Here is a 15,414-nt window from a genome sequence, read left to right as displayed (position 1 = left end):
GCACAGCGGCGCGCGGGCCCGCGGGTGGGGGGGACACGACAACTGAAACACTGGTGCACGCGGCATGACGGTTTACACGTTAACGAGCCCTCGGCCAGAGGTGAAAGGAAAGCAGCCGCGCGCCTGCGCAGTGCCGCGAGAAATCTGCCGGGGCGGGGGGAAGCGAGCGAGCGAGTACCCTCGCTCGACGCATGCGCGGCGGCTCACCTCAGGCTCGACGGGAAAGCGGCCGGAGAGGGCGGGGGAGAGAGAAAAGAGGGGAGCTTGCGCAGGCGCAGAGCGGGGTCGCGGCGCTGTCGGTTGGCGGCTGCGCAGTAGGGCGGCGGGGGGAGGGGGCGCGCGGCGGGGGGAGGGGAGGAGGAGGGGAGGAGGGAGGGGGGCCGGGAGCGAGGGAGGGTTTATCGGGCGGCCGATTTTGGTTAAAATATTCAAAATGGCGGACGGAGGAGCAGCGAGTCAAGATGAGAGTTCGGCGGCGGCGGTGGCGGCAGCGGCAGGTAATCATTACTGCATTTTACATATTCATATTCATACTCGCACACGCGGCCCCCCCGCCGCCCGCCCGCCCCGCTTAGCATAATTTATTAGTACTCAGGATTATTATAATTAACGGCACAGGAGGGAGCGGGGGGGGGGGGGGAGAGAAGGAAAGCAGCCTCCCCGTGCGGGGAGACACACATACACACACACACACGCTCCCTCCCTCGTCCGCCCGCTCCCTCACACGGAGCTGCACTCGCACCCGCCTGCACGCCGGGGCACCGGCGCCGGGGCAGGCAGCGGGGCGATGGGGGGCGGCGGCGCGGGCGGCTGCGGCGACGCAACGGCGAGGCGGTGGGGTCGGGTCGGGGTGGGGAGTCGGCGGGGGGGGGGCGGGAAGCCGGGAGGGGGGAGGCATCCCCGCAACCAGAAGCGTTCGGAGGTAGCTAGCCGCCACCCGGCCGGGCTCCCCCCTCGGCCTGCACGCCCACAATAAAAGCCGCTTTACATATTCATGCAAGGGGGGGATATGCCGCTGGAGCGGTCCCGGCGGGGGCCGCGGGAGGGGGCATGGCCCGCCTGGCTGGGGGGAAGCGGGTGGTCCCCCGAGTGGGGCTGAGTCCCCGCGCGGCGGCAGCAGGACGGATGGGGACGGAGGTGCTGGTCCCTCAGTGGGGCCGAGTCAGGGAGAAAGACTTGGTTTCCTAACCTCTTATTACCCCCCCCGCCCTCCCCCGCATCCCCCTCATCCCCCTCAGCCAGGGTTATTTCCCCAGAGCCTGGGGCCTGCAGGCATGGGGTGGATGGGTGCGGATGGCCTCGGGGAGGGGTAGGATGAGAGCGTAATTTGGCTTTTTATTTAAAGCTCCCCCCGCTCCGTAAAGGGTAGGTTCAGTGTGGGGTGACTTGGGGAGTGTGCGGGCAGAGTTTCTCCGTGCCCCCCTCCGACGGGAGAGGCCGCGTATTTGCACCCCCGAAGGCTGGATTTGCCCCGGCGGTGTTTGCCCTCCTCCCTCTTTGCCCTCCTGCTTCCGCAGCCCCGAGAGCTCCGGGGGAGCAGGGTGCTGCGGCCCCGGAGCAGGCCCCCTTGGTGCCGGCCACCGGACCCGCGCCCCCTCGTCCTGGGTGCCGAGGCAGGGCTGGACGGTGGTGCGGGCAGCCCCGGTGGGCTGGCACTGGGGGTGCGGGTCCCGTCCCTCTCCCTCGCGCTCTCTCTCTCCCTTTCCTTCTCATTTGAATAATGTCTAATTCGGGGAGGTTTATATTATTGAAATGGCCGCCTGGCTTTCCCCGCCTCTCATGTTTAGTAATTCAGACCTTTAATAACAGCCACTCAGAGCCCAACGCCGTGTTTATATTTTACATTCGCCCCATGTGCTTTTGTGGTTCAATATGATTCTTCTTTCTCGCTCTCTCGCTTTTTTAAAATTTTCTTGGCAACCCACAGGGCCCCGAGATCAAACCCAGGCTGTGTGAGGAGAGGAGGGGGCAGAGCTAGGCCCTGGCTCCTCTGGCAGGCGCCTAGGCCTCACTCTCTGCTGCTTGATTTATTTACTAATAACCAAAATGACCCCCCCCCCCCCCATCTCCACTCCACCCCTGCCAGCAAAAACAAAACCCTCCTGGGGCTTGAGCAGCATCAGATCTGATCATAGATTCTCAAACACTCATGTCTTTTAAATAAGGAGCTTATTTTTAATTTATAGCAACTCAAGACTGTAAAGCTGTTCCTTTCATATCTGCTTTTCAGAGGCTTGGGCATTTTTGGTCCCTTTGTCCTTGATTCTTTTCCTTAAAGGAGAGTTGCTTCTAATTTACGTTTCCTGGCAGTGAGAGAGCTATAGAAGACACACTCAAAATCTGAACAGCTTTCCTCCTCCCTCTGAACACCAACAGAATTGAATACATTGAAGATAATCTTATTCACCTTCTTTTTGCTTAGTGTGGATGCAGTTTAACAGTGCAGTGTGTCAGTTGCTTTTGTTGCTGCTTGTATCTTTGACTGTTCTGGGTTGTTTGGTTTTTGTTGGGTTTTTTTTCCTTTCATTTAGATTTGGCTTTCAAAACACAAGATACAAGGCAGTACAGGGTCTAGAAATGAAGATAAGTTTTCTGTGATTGTGTCATAAGAACACCAAGTGAAAATTGAAATTAATCCTCTTAAATTGTCTGGACTAATTAAGTTTTAAACCAGATATTAGTCTACTTAGAAAACAAATTGACTACTTTATTAGAAAGAAGCAGTAATTTAAAAAGAAATATGCAGGGATGGGTTTCAGATAAAACTGTGTAGGTTTTCATTAGTGACCATTGTTTTCACACTGTTGAGAAAAAGGACCTAACGGCAGGGTACTTCAAAGTAGCTGTGCCAGATTAGCATGTAAGCATCTTCAAAACATGACTAGAAAGAGCGTTCACATACAAATGCAGGCGGCGTATTTTGTAGTTTGTTTCTAAATTTAATTTGTCACAAAATACTACGCTGCAGCTAATGAAAAGCATTTTGATTTCAAAAATAATGACTCATTTATCCTTTTTCTTCACCCTTGAATACTAGAAGAAAAAATCTGTAGAAGCGGTAATGAGACTGTTCAGGTGACTGACTGTTTCACAGACCAACAGCACAAGGCTGGCTGGACAAAAAGCAGTAATATGATTTCATGCCTTAAATAGCATATGTTTTTGCACTCGCTTCACAAGATGTGGTCAAGCCGATGATGTCATTGGCCAGAGGACAAGGTGCAGTTAATTTGATTTATTGACCTGGGGTGAGGTGTAGCACTGAAACCTTCTCATAGGGAAACCATTTATCTGAGGACAATTTCCTTTATAGCAGCAATTTAACCACTGCTGAGACTGTAGATATTTTATCCACCATGATAAAAATGTACATTGCATCTTGCAAGCAAAATTTCTTTGTCACTGACATTTTAGTAATTTTTATAGAATGGAATACTGGACAGTGGCCTTGTGCGGTCTTATGGCCGAGCTGGGGTTTATAACTCTGAATTCAGGTATTTACATGTCAAAATACAGATGTATTTATCTCAAATGTACATTTGTGTGCCTGTGTTGTTGCTTAAAATTTTACTGGAACATGATATGGATAGAACTGTGTCTTTACCAGTGAAGCCCATAGGCAACATGTTAGTGGGAAGCGCCTTTTCCCAAACCCTGGCATCATCCTCACTTGTCAGAAGGTGCTGAGACTAGCGTGTGGGTATTACTCCTCAGTCTTGAGTAAGGACTTTTATGTTAGTTTATCACTGGTGGGTGTCAGATTTTATGCTTCTTCTTGGACCTTTGCTATCAGTGGTGAATGGGAGAGTAAAAGAAACTTCTTCCCTATTTTTTCACCTGGCTGTGGTGAGGGTGGAGGGTTGCGCTACTCTTCCAGTGCTTACTAATTTTTACCAGGGGAATATGTTCTGCTATTTCGGCTGTCCTTTCAGCTTTTATTTTATTAGGGACAGAAGGCAGAAGGCTTGTGCTCCCTATGAAATAGTTCCACTGCCTGAGTACCTCTGCTCAGTTATCAAGGTGGTTCTGCTGTTTTCCTCTCCCCCCCCCCCTTTTTTTCTTTTTTCAAAAGTAACCAAAATTTACCAGTCTAACAGCTGGTTGGAAAATAGGCTAAGCTGTGTCAGTAGCCATGCTGCCGGACATGGAGCAGAATTGGAAAGGTGTGTGGCAGTATGGTGGTTTCCCAACTAGAGGAGCTAGATCTTACACCTCGCTTCCTAGAAGGAAGGGGGAAGAATCTGAGCTTTCCACCCTGTCATTTTAAGAGGAAAAAAATCTCAGATTTGCTGTCACTAACAATTTCTCGAAGATTAGCCTGCAGTAATAATTCAAGCAAGTAAGTGTTAATACTGACTTCTGATGCTGAATGTGGATAGCTTGTCTTCACAAGTAATGGTGATGATATCTGGAGTTGCCTCACTTGATGGAATCAGTGAGGTAGCCTTCAACCAGTCTGTCCATTAAACCTAGGAAGCACCAACATACTCTGCGTTAGGAGTCTCTTATGTGGTGTGAAGAAGTGTTGTTCCTACTTCCTAATAACATATTGCCCAGAAAAAAGATTTTAACACTATTGTCAAATTATCTTTGTCAAATTTCAAGTGATAAATCCCACATTTAGAGTTGTACATTTTTGCTGTTTTCTGTATGCTCAGATGTGCAAGCATGCAAAGAATTTTGGAGTAAATGTTTTGTCCATGCTATCCAGATTTTTTTTGTTGTTGTTTCATCTGTCATCCAACTTTTTTCTGTCTTCCATAGACATGTTGGTTTTCTCTCTGGATTCTCTGGCAAATTTGCAGTAGTTTTTTTGTAGCACGCAATCAGCTTTCATTTGCTTTTCTCAAGTTTTGGCTTCTGTGGAGTTCAAGACTTCAAAACAGATTACAGCATTTGTGATCTGTTAATTAAAACAGATTATAGCAAATTTAGTTAATTTTCTTACCTCTTTTTTCCAGCATTGTTTTTTATTCCCCTCAAACTGTTGTTGCCCGTAGGACAATAATCTTGATACTGATATTTTATACAGCTGACAATTAGGCAGCCTCTGCTACTCGCACTTACAGCTTTATTATTTTTATCTTGAGAAAATCAGTGACAGTCCTGGCAAATGACTGTCATTTATGACATAACGTATTTCCTGTCTCTGTGACAAAGCTGTTGTCAAAAGGTGGTGTTGAACAAAATTAAGTATGACTCGAGTGTCCCAAATGTGATATGCTTGGTTTGGGTGCTTAAGCTAGTACGTGAATGAGAAACCATCTCATGTTGCTGGATAGACTTACAGTGCTGGCTGTTTACTACTGCAGAGATTTGCTTCTGTGTTGACAAATTTTCCCACCCCTTTTCCTATTGTGCTACATTGTTATACAGGGCAAGTTAAGCGTGGGATTTGTTGGACTGAGTGTGGGAGATAAATTTAAGGAATGATATTGGTCTTGGTTAGTGTGTATTAAGTAATCACTCGTATTTCACTTGAAACTGCTTGACAATTGCTGATCTGAGAAAAAACATGTACGTAGATGTATTTTCCTTTCTTGAGTTCTTTGCATTAAACTTACGTTGTGTGAATAGACCCTCATGCTGCTTCATGCCACTTGTTTTTCTCTGTAGAAAAGGAAATAATTACTTAAGATCTCAGTATTATTCCTTTCCCTAGTTTCTTATTTCACAACTAGCTAGGAAATACCACAGTTGTTAACATAACTGTATTATAAATAATGAGCTTTATAGTGCATTACAAAGTCTTTGCAAAAGGAGTTTTTTATAGACTACTACTGGCTAATTGAATTAGTTTAGGGTTAATAAACAACACAGTTGAATGATGAAGTGTTGGTTTAGTATAGAGGATTTACTGGGTTCCAATACTGAGTTTGTCACCAGTTTTGCTTGCTTTGCTGTTCTGGGCTAAATCTGTGTAATGGGGAATTATAGAAAACTTTTTCACAGGAGTGTTGCTGGGGGAATAATTAGCTAATGTTTTGTAGTATTTCTGAAGGTAAGAGTACTGTGATTCTTCTGCTTTTACATGTAATCATCCAAGCTTGTGCCCAGGTTAAACTTTGCTTAGGATGTTTCAGCGCTGGTACTGTTCATGTACTCTCATCAGCAATGAAGGCCTCCTGTTGTAAAGGCACCGATTACTGTCAGTTCTAACTACAATGTGATGTAGATCTGCTGTAGGGTATGCAGTTCAATGACAATTTAAATCAGCCCTAGCCTGTCCTCATCTCCCTGTGTGTTCCTGCCCCCTTCTCTGCACTCTGGTGCAGATGCTTGCCTGATTCCTTTGCTGAGCTAGTTCAGGGAATTAAATTGGCAGAAAACAAGCCTTGCCAAAAATAATGAATAGTTTTTTCTGTTGGTTCAGCTCTCTGAACTGGCTTACAATGAGATTAGACAAATAGCAGTACCAATCAAGGAAGGGAACAAGAAGCACGTGTGTTGACCCAAGTTGTCTCATAATTTCATTCTCTCTGATGGCTTTCCTGTTGGCATAAATGGGGAGTCATGCTCTGAGCCATGTGATTCTACGACTTCCTTGGCACCTGTCCTAGCACTTACTGGTTTCCAGCACGCTGTAGCTTAATTTGCTAACCTGGTGGAAAACTAGCCCCAGATCATTTTTAGATCTTTGGTTTGTGAGTTGATACTGGCTCATTAAAGGCCTTCAAGTGCAAGAGAGAGGGTAGAACCATGTGAGTGAAAGTGGAGGAAGGGGAAAGAAGGAAGAGAAATAAAGCTTCCTCTTTTCAAAAGCAGCAGCAAGCATTCTGGCTAGCTTAGTTGTGTTGTATTGCCTTGCTTTTAGATTGACACAAGCCACTGTGAAACCACAGTTGATTGAGTTGAACTCAAGTTGTTCTAAAATGGTGCTGGCCCAAGGGAAACAATGGGAATGTATAGCCATGGGCCCTGTGCTGGTCCTCCTTTTCTAGCAGCAGGCTGTACGTAGATTACTGAAGCTGGTGATGAAACTGCACCTAAGTAAAAGAGTAGCTTAGAAACCAATAGATGCTGAAAATTTGGTGTGGTTTGTGCTGTCATAGGTATGATTGCATTAATGGTAGCCACAGCAGAAACTCTTAAATAAAAATTGCGGATGACACCTATAAGTGACTCCCGTTATCTTAGTGTTGCTTAGAGTGAGACGCCTCTCTAAAAAGGACTGTGGCTTAAACAGACATATTGGCAAAAGCACTTGGGAAATTACAGACACTGTTACTTCTGCTAAATTTTGGACTGATATCACTGTAAAGCAACCTTAAAAAAAAAAGCCAAAACCACCAAAAACCCTACCACAAAAAACCTCCAAGCATAACTGCTTCAGCCATTTAACATGATCACTCTGAGACAGATTTATCTTTTCTATAAATTGTGATATTGTGACAAGGAACCTTTTGCTCATCATTCCTTCTATTTTTTTATTCTTCCCAGAAATCAGATTTGGCTTTATAGAAATGAAGTAGCATATATGGCACGTTTGGCCCTGTATATCAGGGCATGAAGTTTTAGAAAAGGAAGCTATCAACAGCTAAGTTACTAAAATAGTAAATACAGTTGAAGATTTAAAAATAAGTGTAGGAAAACCTGTTGAATCAGACTGGAGATGTAGCTTGCTTCTTTTTCCCTCCTCCATTTCTTTAATAGCTGTTAGGAAGCCACCATCCTTTTTGCAGTCAGCTCCTTTGCTATTTGTTCTCTCTGTCCTTTTGATGATTCAGTTTTATTTGAAAAATACCATGTGACTTAGTAATTTGTGCCTGACCATACCAGTGTGAAGTTGTAGCTTTATACTACTAGGATATAACTAAGGGGGAGGAGTATAATACAGGTAGAAGTGACTCAGTTGTTTGATGAATCACTCATTTCTACATTATTTGTTAATATGGTCTACTGAATGAGAAATGAGATTCAAGTTTCTTCCACGAATCCTGTTGCAAAGATGCCTTTCAAACTATTGTTTTGTTTCTTACCTGGTGATCTTTAAGTACTAAAATTATCACTTTTTTTGAATTTTCAAATGTAGGTTTAAGTAGATAATTTGAATTTGCTTATTTCTAAAGGCTGCAGAGATATGGATATGCCAGGAAATGCTACCTCTCCTCCCTACTGACTCCTCCAGGAGTGTTTCCCACCCCACCCTCCAATGCATGTACACACACCTGTGTGCACACATGTTCTGTAAAAGTACTGGAAAGCTTGGGCTGGGGACAGTTTCTTCTAACTCTGTAGTAGTAGAAGACATTACTGCTTCTGACTGTTGGAGTTTCCTGTTCCCCTGCATCTATTGCTGGGTTTGCCCATCTGGGTACCGTCTAATCCATTTCAGTTAAAATTAGCTGGGTTAGTAAAGACTATGATCTGAGATGCCTAGAGTAGCCCAGATAATTCTGATAGAAATCTATGCGTGAGGGATAGTCTGAGTTGCTTTGTCATCATACCTCAGGGTACAGTTCATGTTACACTTAATCCAATTTAAGGGTGGGCTGCTGCCAAAAAGAAGTGGGAACATAAGCAGGAAGAATATTGGGCCGTCATTTTCTGGACTATTGTCTGTTTTGACAGAGCTTGTGTAAAACTGTGTCCTAGCTTCTGGCAGAAATGAGTTGGGATTGTGTGGAGAAACTGGAGGTAGGAGGGCAAAGGGAGCAGTAACTTTCCATGTTTGTTTCTGAATGAGGGTGTCTGTTCTCAGTGTTAGAAAGACGTGGTACTTCTCAGGCTTTATTGAACTTTCCAGAGATACTTTTCTGTTTTTATTGAATTTATGTTGATCTGGACTACGCAATGTTAATTGTTAAGAGTACTTCCAGTATCTCAAGTGAAGCATGTGATTTACAAGTCATTTCCCTCAAACAGACTTTATCATAAGATTATCTTTACTTGCTGTTCCATTTCAGTCAGAATATAGTTACTTTAGACAGCTTATGACAACAAAGCTGGTTAAACTTGGGAGTATCTTTCAGAACAGTTGAGAACTTACACTTCTGTATATTTATGTAGTCCTAAGTTTGGTAGCTTCTGATTTCAGATCAGTCAGTGTCTCACATGGCAAGTTGTTTGAATCGCATCGTTGGTAACATTTATCCAACTATTATTTTACTGCCAGCGTAGCTTCTCTCCGGTTAGGACGGGTGTGCCAAACTAAGGCAGAAGCCATCAGCTGGCAGGCTGCACTGCTGCTTATCAAATTTTGCCAAACACTGCCCTAGAAAAATGTGTTGAAGTAGCAGCAGTTGTAGGACAGACTTTTAGTCAAAGTTCTCAAATGAGGACACATCAGGTGGAAAAGTGTGAACTAGAAACCTGATCATTTTCCAAAGTTGGTTTTACTCTATTTTGTAAAAAAAATGGATCTTCTGAAGTTGCAGAAATTTTTCATGTATCCAGTTTTAAACTAACCTTTGCTGCTTACGCTTTTTCTTTTTTTCTGTATGTGCAAGGTTGTACAAAGAAGGGCTAAGCAGTGTGTTGCATGTTGTTTTTCACCTCTGGGCTCAGGCAAGTGCTAAGCTGCAAATTCTTGACATTCGTGAATGTAATCAAAGGAACTATCCTTCTGCTTGCCCTATTTTTACACTCTTTCCTAGGTGTCTGCTGGTGACTGCTCTTGGAGGAGGATCAGGTGGATTCCTTGGTCTGAGCCAGTATGGTGATTTTTAGTATTATCTTTCAAACAAAAACACCTTCCCACTTATTTCTCACTCCATCTTAAGTTTTGTATGTGGTTCTTTTCCTATCCTAAAGTGCTCAGGAGCACCATAAAGGAGTTCAGGAAAGATGATGTTCCTTGTCTGTTCTGAACATTTCTAGCTCTGGAAAACAACCAAGGAGTTGCTCCAAGGGCTTTCCTACTAACTGCTAGTTCCCTACAAGGGAACAAGAGAACTGGAAGCTCCTTTTGCTATCTTGCTTTGTGAAGATAAGGGGAAGATAAGAGGGTGGGTGTTAAAAATTAAGCCTCTGACACTACTTCATGGAAAAGATGCACAACTGAGCAGATTCTCAATTTCTTCAGACCCACTCAGGGTCTTGAGTGTGTTTGAGAATTATCCTACAAACAGGGACTGCAGAAATCTGCAGAAATTTTGAGCTTACTTTATTTCAAGACTATCCATTTTCTCATTACAGTGGGAGACAATGGCATTGTAAAGAATATCTCCTTTCAGTTCTGAGAGAAAAATGCTGTGTTTTATTGTGATATGATTTAATTTGGTTTGAAACCTAGTTGCAACATGGTTACACCTTATATGATTCAGTTCAGTGGTGCAGAAGGGACTTGTTCCAAATGTACTAAGGATTGACTAAAGCTCAGTGCCCTAAAACTTCTTGAGAACGTGCTTCAGTCATGCCTGTGTTGGGAAAAACTACTTCATTAATATCATTCTCAACATAGTTAAAATTGAAAATGGATCCAGGCATGTTTTGTAACACATTTTAATAATATCTAGAGTAAACATAACTATTTATAAACTAACAGCTAAATTTAAAGGATTGTATTTAAGTGTTTATACACTTAAGTTTTCTGTGATTGTGGATGATGAACTCTGCAACAGTGGAAAGGATTTGCTATATGGAAGTCTGAATAAAGGCATAAAGAGTTAGAATAGTTGTTTGGCATCTTAAATCCCCTAGTCTTTCTCAGCTTGGTTTGCTGGGGGAGAGAGGAGGGATAGGTAGTGTTTCATTGTGGTGTCTCTAGTCAGGTTTGCAAATGTTGCGGGCACCTCTAAAGATACTAGCAGAAATTTTACAGTTGTAGCTTCTGTTATAATATTGATGAATGAATAATACAAGAAGAAATACCATGTACAAATGTGGGCCGGCACTTAAATCTTCTCATTCTCTTATCTAGTGTTAACATAAGTGAAAGTTAGACTTAACAGTAGGACTGTTGGGGAAAACCTAATTCAACAAGTTCTTTTCAGAGAGCTTTTTATATAACTTTAAAGTCTTGAGACAATCCATAATTTTCTGTGTGCACTCAGCGAAGACACATTAGTTGCTTAAGGGATCAGTTAATCTGTCAATCTTTCAAAAAGCAAAATTAACTGCAGGCACAGTGGTATTTTTTCATTACTTATTAAGTAGTGATTTCATATTGTGTGGGTTAGAGCTAGAAATGATGTGTTTACTAATGAAGAAGGGAATATCATTGCCATTTGTCTTGTATTTACATAACAAATAGGCCTGTGAATTGTACAATACACTTCAAGAAATTTATACTCAGAGTTGCAGAGAAGTTGAGAACACTACATTTCTGACATAACTTGCTTGAGGTTTTATCAACTTGATTCTTTCAGTTTTCTGAGTTTGTGGCAGTTGTATTAACTGTGTTTGGTGTATTAGTATATATGCTTGTACACACAAGTTGTTATCACCAAAGGCCGCAGCTGTTCCTAAGGTTTTTAAAAACATGTGGAAGATTGTTGACCATATCAATCTTCTCCCTGCAACTGAAAAGTAAACAAATGAACAATTTCCTTAGAACGTTTGTCAGCTATAGTCATTTCCCGACTACACTTCATATTGTGGAAGGTTAGTTAAACTGGGGATTTTCATGATGTCATTCAAGTAGTGATCATCATTCTTGGTTGTGTGAAGTAATATTAGAACACTGAAGACAGAAACATATGGGATACAGCTGTCTACTAGTCATCTATATCTGAAACTCCTCGTTTTATTGTTTGTTTGTATTCTCTACTTGGTCTCAACAAATGAGTATTACACAATCTTTATAAAGAGAGCGGGGACTGGAGAGACAACTTCAGTACTTCTGTCCTCTGGTTTTGGTGTAATCAGTGTATTGGATGGCAACAGAGAAAGTGTCCAACAAAGGCACAAAGCCAATATAGAAATGGGGTGCTGTTTAATTGGTAACTAGGACAGTTCTCTTTTCTTAGAAGCTGAAAAAAAACCCCATCAATGCATCCTGAAACTGTTCAGACGCATTGACTAATTACATATGGTTGTATGGAAGTGTTCTCTGGTCCAGCAATAATTTATGGATTGCTCTTTAAGAACCATTGAGGTAGCAAATAAGTATAATTACTATATAGTGTAGTCTGTTTGTTAAAATTTATTTTGAAACACTTTCTTTGGTGCTAATCAGCTCTAAGGTTGAACTGTGAAACACTGTCTGGTATTACTGACCTACAGCTCTGACTTTTTTTTTTTTTATTCAGCAAGTTAATACGAAGTTAATTTTCAAGTGTTTTCTTTCATGTGCCTTTGTAATACTGAGTGATTTATTTCAACAAATATTGGAGATTGCAACATCAAGTGTGGCATTTGTGCATTTAATACTTAACTGTTAGTCACAAACCTAATTGTGACCCGATAAATTGTCAACTGCTTAGCTTTTTTTTTTAAATATGTAATTTCTGAAGCTTTTATATTTATGAATGGTGAGGAGCTGGGAATAGCAGATATTCATCATGTAGAAGAGGACTGTTTAGGGGAAAAGGGATGACATTTTTATTTACAAGAAAGCTACTCTTGGGCTGTTCTCAGAACCCTGCAGATTTGAAGCATTGCATTTAGTGAGTGCGTGAAAAACGCATGACTGGTGTTTGAAGGCCCTGCTGAGTCAGTCCTTAAACAAAAGTTCTGGTCTCTAAATGTGAATATGTTCTTTATCAATTAGTTCTGCTGCTGTGTGACAGTTTCAATTTGACTGTCTGGCTTGTTGAAATAACTGGAAAACATTTTGTTTTGTGTTTTTTCCTTTGGAGTTTTTGCCCTCTGTTTTGTGTCTGAACAGAGGTTTGTTGTATATAATTGCAGTCATATGCATAGGAGAGGAAAGCGCAAAGAGAATTACTCTGTACTGGAAAAATTGAGGAATGCTATGGAAGAAAACCATCATTTTTTCAATTAGACTCTTTTTGTCATGTGTATACTTTATCAGGCCTCTTTATGTGTGACTGAGTGTTTAAAAAGTCTCACACCAGGTGAACAAAATAAGAGGTATTGAAAAGGCAATTTGCTTACAGTAATATCTTATTTTCTGTGTTGTTGACTAGATTTGTGTTTGAATAAGAACATTTCTTTTGTGGCAGCACAGGTGCTCCTTGATTCTGCAGTGAAGGCAGTATTCTGTGCTTGATACTAGCTAGTTGCCATGGCAACAATTATGATGTCATGAATTCAGTACAGTGACTTCACTGCAGTGTATTTTATCTTTATTCTCAGTTTTCTTCAGATCTTGCTAGCAAACCAAAAAGCATCTGTGCATGATACTGACTTGTTTATTATGTGATAACAATGACAAATATGATACAGATATCTCTCTCAAAGTAAGCCTAATTGCTGCTTACCTTTAAATTCACCCCCAGAGTCTGAGAAAATGAGGCCTTGCATTTTTATTTATCTGGACCTGTTTCAGCTATACTAGCCCAAAAAGTTTGCTGATAGGAATGAAGAGGAAAATACTCTTCATCACTCAGATGTGGTTCTTTTCAGCTGAGAGAAATGTATGTACTTTTAAAACTGAAAATGTGAGAGTAGCAGTGTCCTGTTACATCTCTTCTCCCCAAATAATTTGTTCAATTATGGCTTGCCCTTCTTAGTCTGGTTCTTTTCCCAAGCAAGTGAAATGTTTTCTCAGTCTCTTTTAAAGGGTTTGACCCACAAATTGTACCAGGAAACTTCCTGCCCATCAGCCTTCGGAAATGGTCAGCTGTTTTCTGCTCTCTAAGCACTTCCATTTATCACCCGCCTGTGCACCTCCATTTCACAGGTAGCAGAGCTGACTGTTCAGTGCGTACTCTTACCCTGTCCTCCATTGCCTTCTTTCTGATAGTCAGAAGTATTTAGCATTTTTCCTGTACTTTTAAAGTGATATGACTTCCAAATTTAGCCCCAGTAAAAATGCCAATAAAAACATTGAGTTTAAATACCCTGCATTTCTTTCGTTGACATAACTGTGTGTCTGTTTAGAGCTGGCTTATTGGCTTAACTCAAAGGTTGCCTGAGACTTCTGGGCAATCTGACTTTACATTATCAGTGAATAGCTTAAAGTGGTATCCCAGGTATTTTTTGTAAAGCTTCTTTTGGCCTTGTCACATGAAGGTTCTTCACCTTTGGCTTAGTTTGACAAAGGTAGTTTCTACGTATAGGTAAGGCCTAAGTATGTTGCTGTAAGTGTGCTGAAAGCCTTTCTAATAACAGGAGAAAATGCAAGATGGTGCTGATTTCTTCCTGTAGCTTACTGCCGCAGTGATCATTTGTATTAAACTATATTGAGCAGATATCTGTTTAGATGAAGTTAGAATTAAATGACCTCTTCACATTTTTCTTCCTCTGAAGAAAGATGGAGACTTGAAAAGCACCCACTAGTAAGTGGGAGGATGTCATGGGCAATGTGTAAGGAAGATGAAAAACCTAACGGGAAAATCAAAGTTGCAGTTGTCTTTCTGCAGAAAAGAAAAAAATATCCTGTGTAGCCTGTCACTTATGATAAGCATATCATGGATGTTGAATTCTGGCATGCTGCAACTGGAGTTAAGAATATGTGATGGGTATTTTTGTTAATGAGCTACTAACAGGGAGCAAACTGCAAAATATTGTTGTAGGTACAATTCCCATCACCAAAGTGCAGAGGTCCTGTGCTTGAAGATTTGCTGGTTTATGTTGGTAACAGCTGTGCTTAGAATTAGTAGCTTTTTTCTTTAATCAGCATAAATATGTTATTGATGGCGTAGCTTGCGTTAAATTCCCTAAATGCTTTTTCAAAACAGTAAACATTTTTATCTTACTATAATGCCTGTGCACATGAGGGGTTTTACTGATTGAAGAGTATTGGTATGATTTGATTGCTAAAGCTTTTGGTCTTTAGACTAGGTATATGTGATCCTCAGAGTAGCCTTTTATAATTTAGGTGGGGTTTTTTGCTTCTGTTCATTTCTAAACATTAAGGTTTTTCTAAACTTGTAGTTTTTCTAGATGCGATTGGACAGGGTGCTAGAGAATCTCATCTAGGCTCCCTTTCCCAAAAAAAGTTGGACCAGGTGATCTTTTGAGGTCTCTTCCAGCATGGGCTAGTCCAGAATTCTAGGATTAAGCTGTTGGAAGGACTAACAGTTTTCTTAATGGCAAACTGACATAACTGTGCATGAAAAATTGCTAACTCAAAACTCTTAACTTTTTAGTCACATGGAGATTAGATCATTCAGTTTCCAGCAGTGTTTGAATGAATGAGTGTTGCATTTAGAAATAGTATTATGGCAGTTAATATATATGTATAGGACTGGATATATATATGGGATTTAAAGCTCTGGACTGCAGGTGCCTTGGCAATGCAAATACTTCTGAAGAAGTGAAGGGGGAGTGTAGAAGTTTTTTTTGGAATGTATAGGAAACGTGACCACCTCTACAACACTTCAGTGTGTGAAAATGAAAGGAAAC

The 15,414-nt window shown here is 41.7% G+C and overlaps 1 protein-coding gene across 6 annotated transcripts in view; it reads left to right on the top strand.

Annotated features, from left to right (window-relative positions):
• Positions 1 to 415: 415 nt before the first annotated feature.
• POU2F1 (POU class 2 homeobox 1) overlaps positions 416 to 15,414 on the top strand; it is a 110,743-nt gene continuing 95,744 nt past the window's right edge. For all 6 annotated transcript variants that reach the window (XM_054824310.1, XM_054824354.1, XM_054824337.1 and 3 more), the window contains exon 1: positions 416 to 497. In XM_054824310.1, the coding sequence (XP_054680285.1) occupies positions 434 to 497 (64 nt within the window). In that variant the 5' untranslated portion in view covers positions 416 to 433. The remainder of the gene's footprint in view (positions 498 to 15,414) is intronic.

Source organism: Grus americana, chromosome 1, assembly GCF_028858705.1.
Source record: "Grus americana isolate bGruAme1 chromosome 1, bGruAme1.mat, whole genome shotgun sequence".
Lineage (NCBI taxonomy): Eukaryota > Metazoa > Chordata > Aves > Gruiformes > Gruidae > Grus > Grus americana.
Note: the sequence above shows the minus strand (reverse complement) of the source record. Positions and strands in the feature narration are given on the sequence as shown.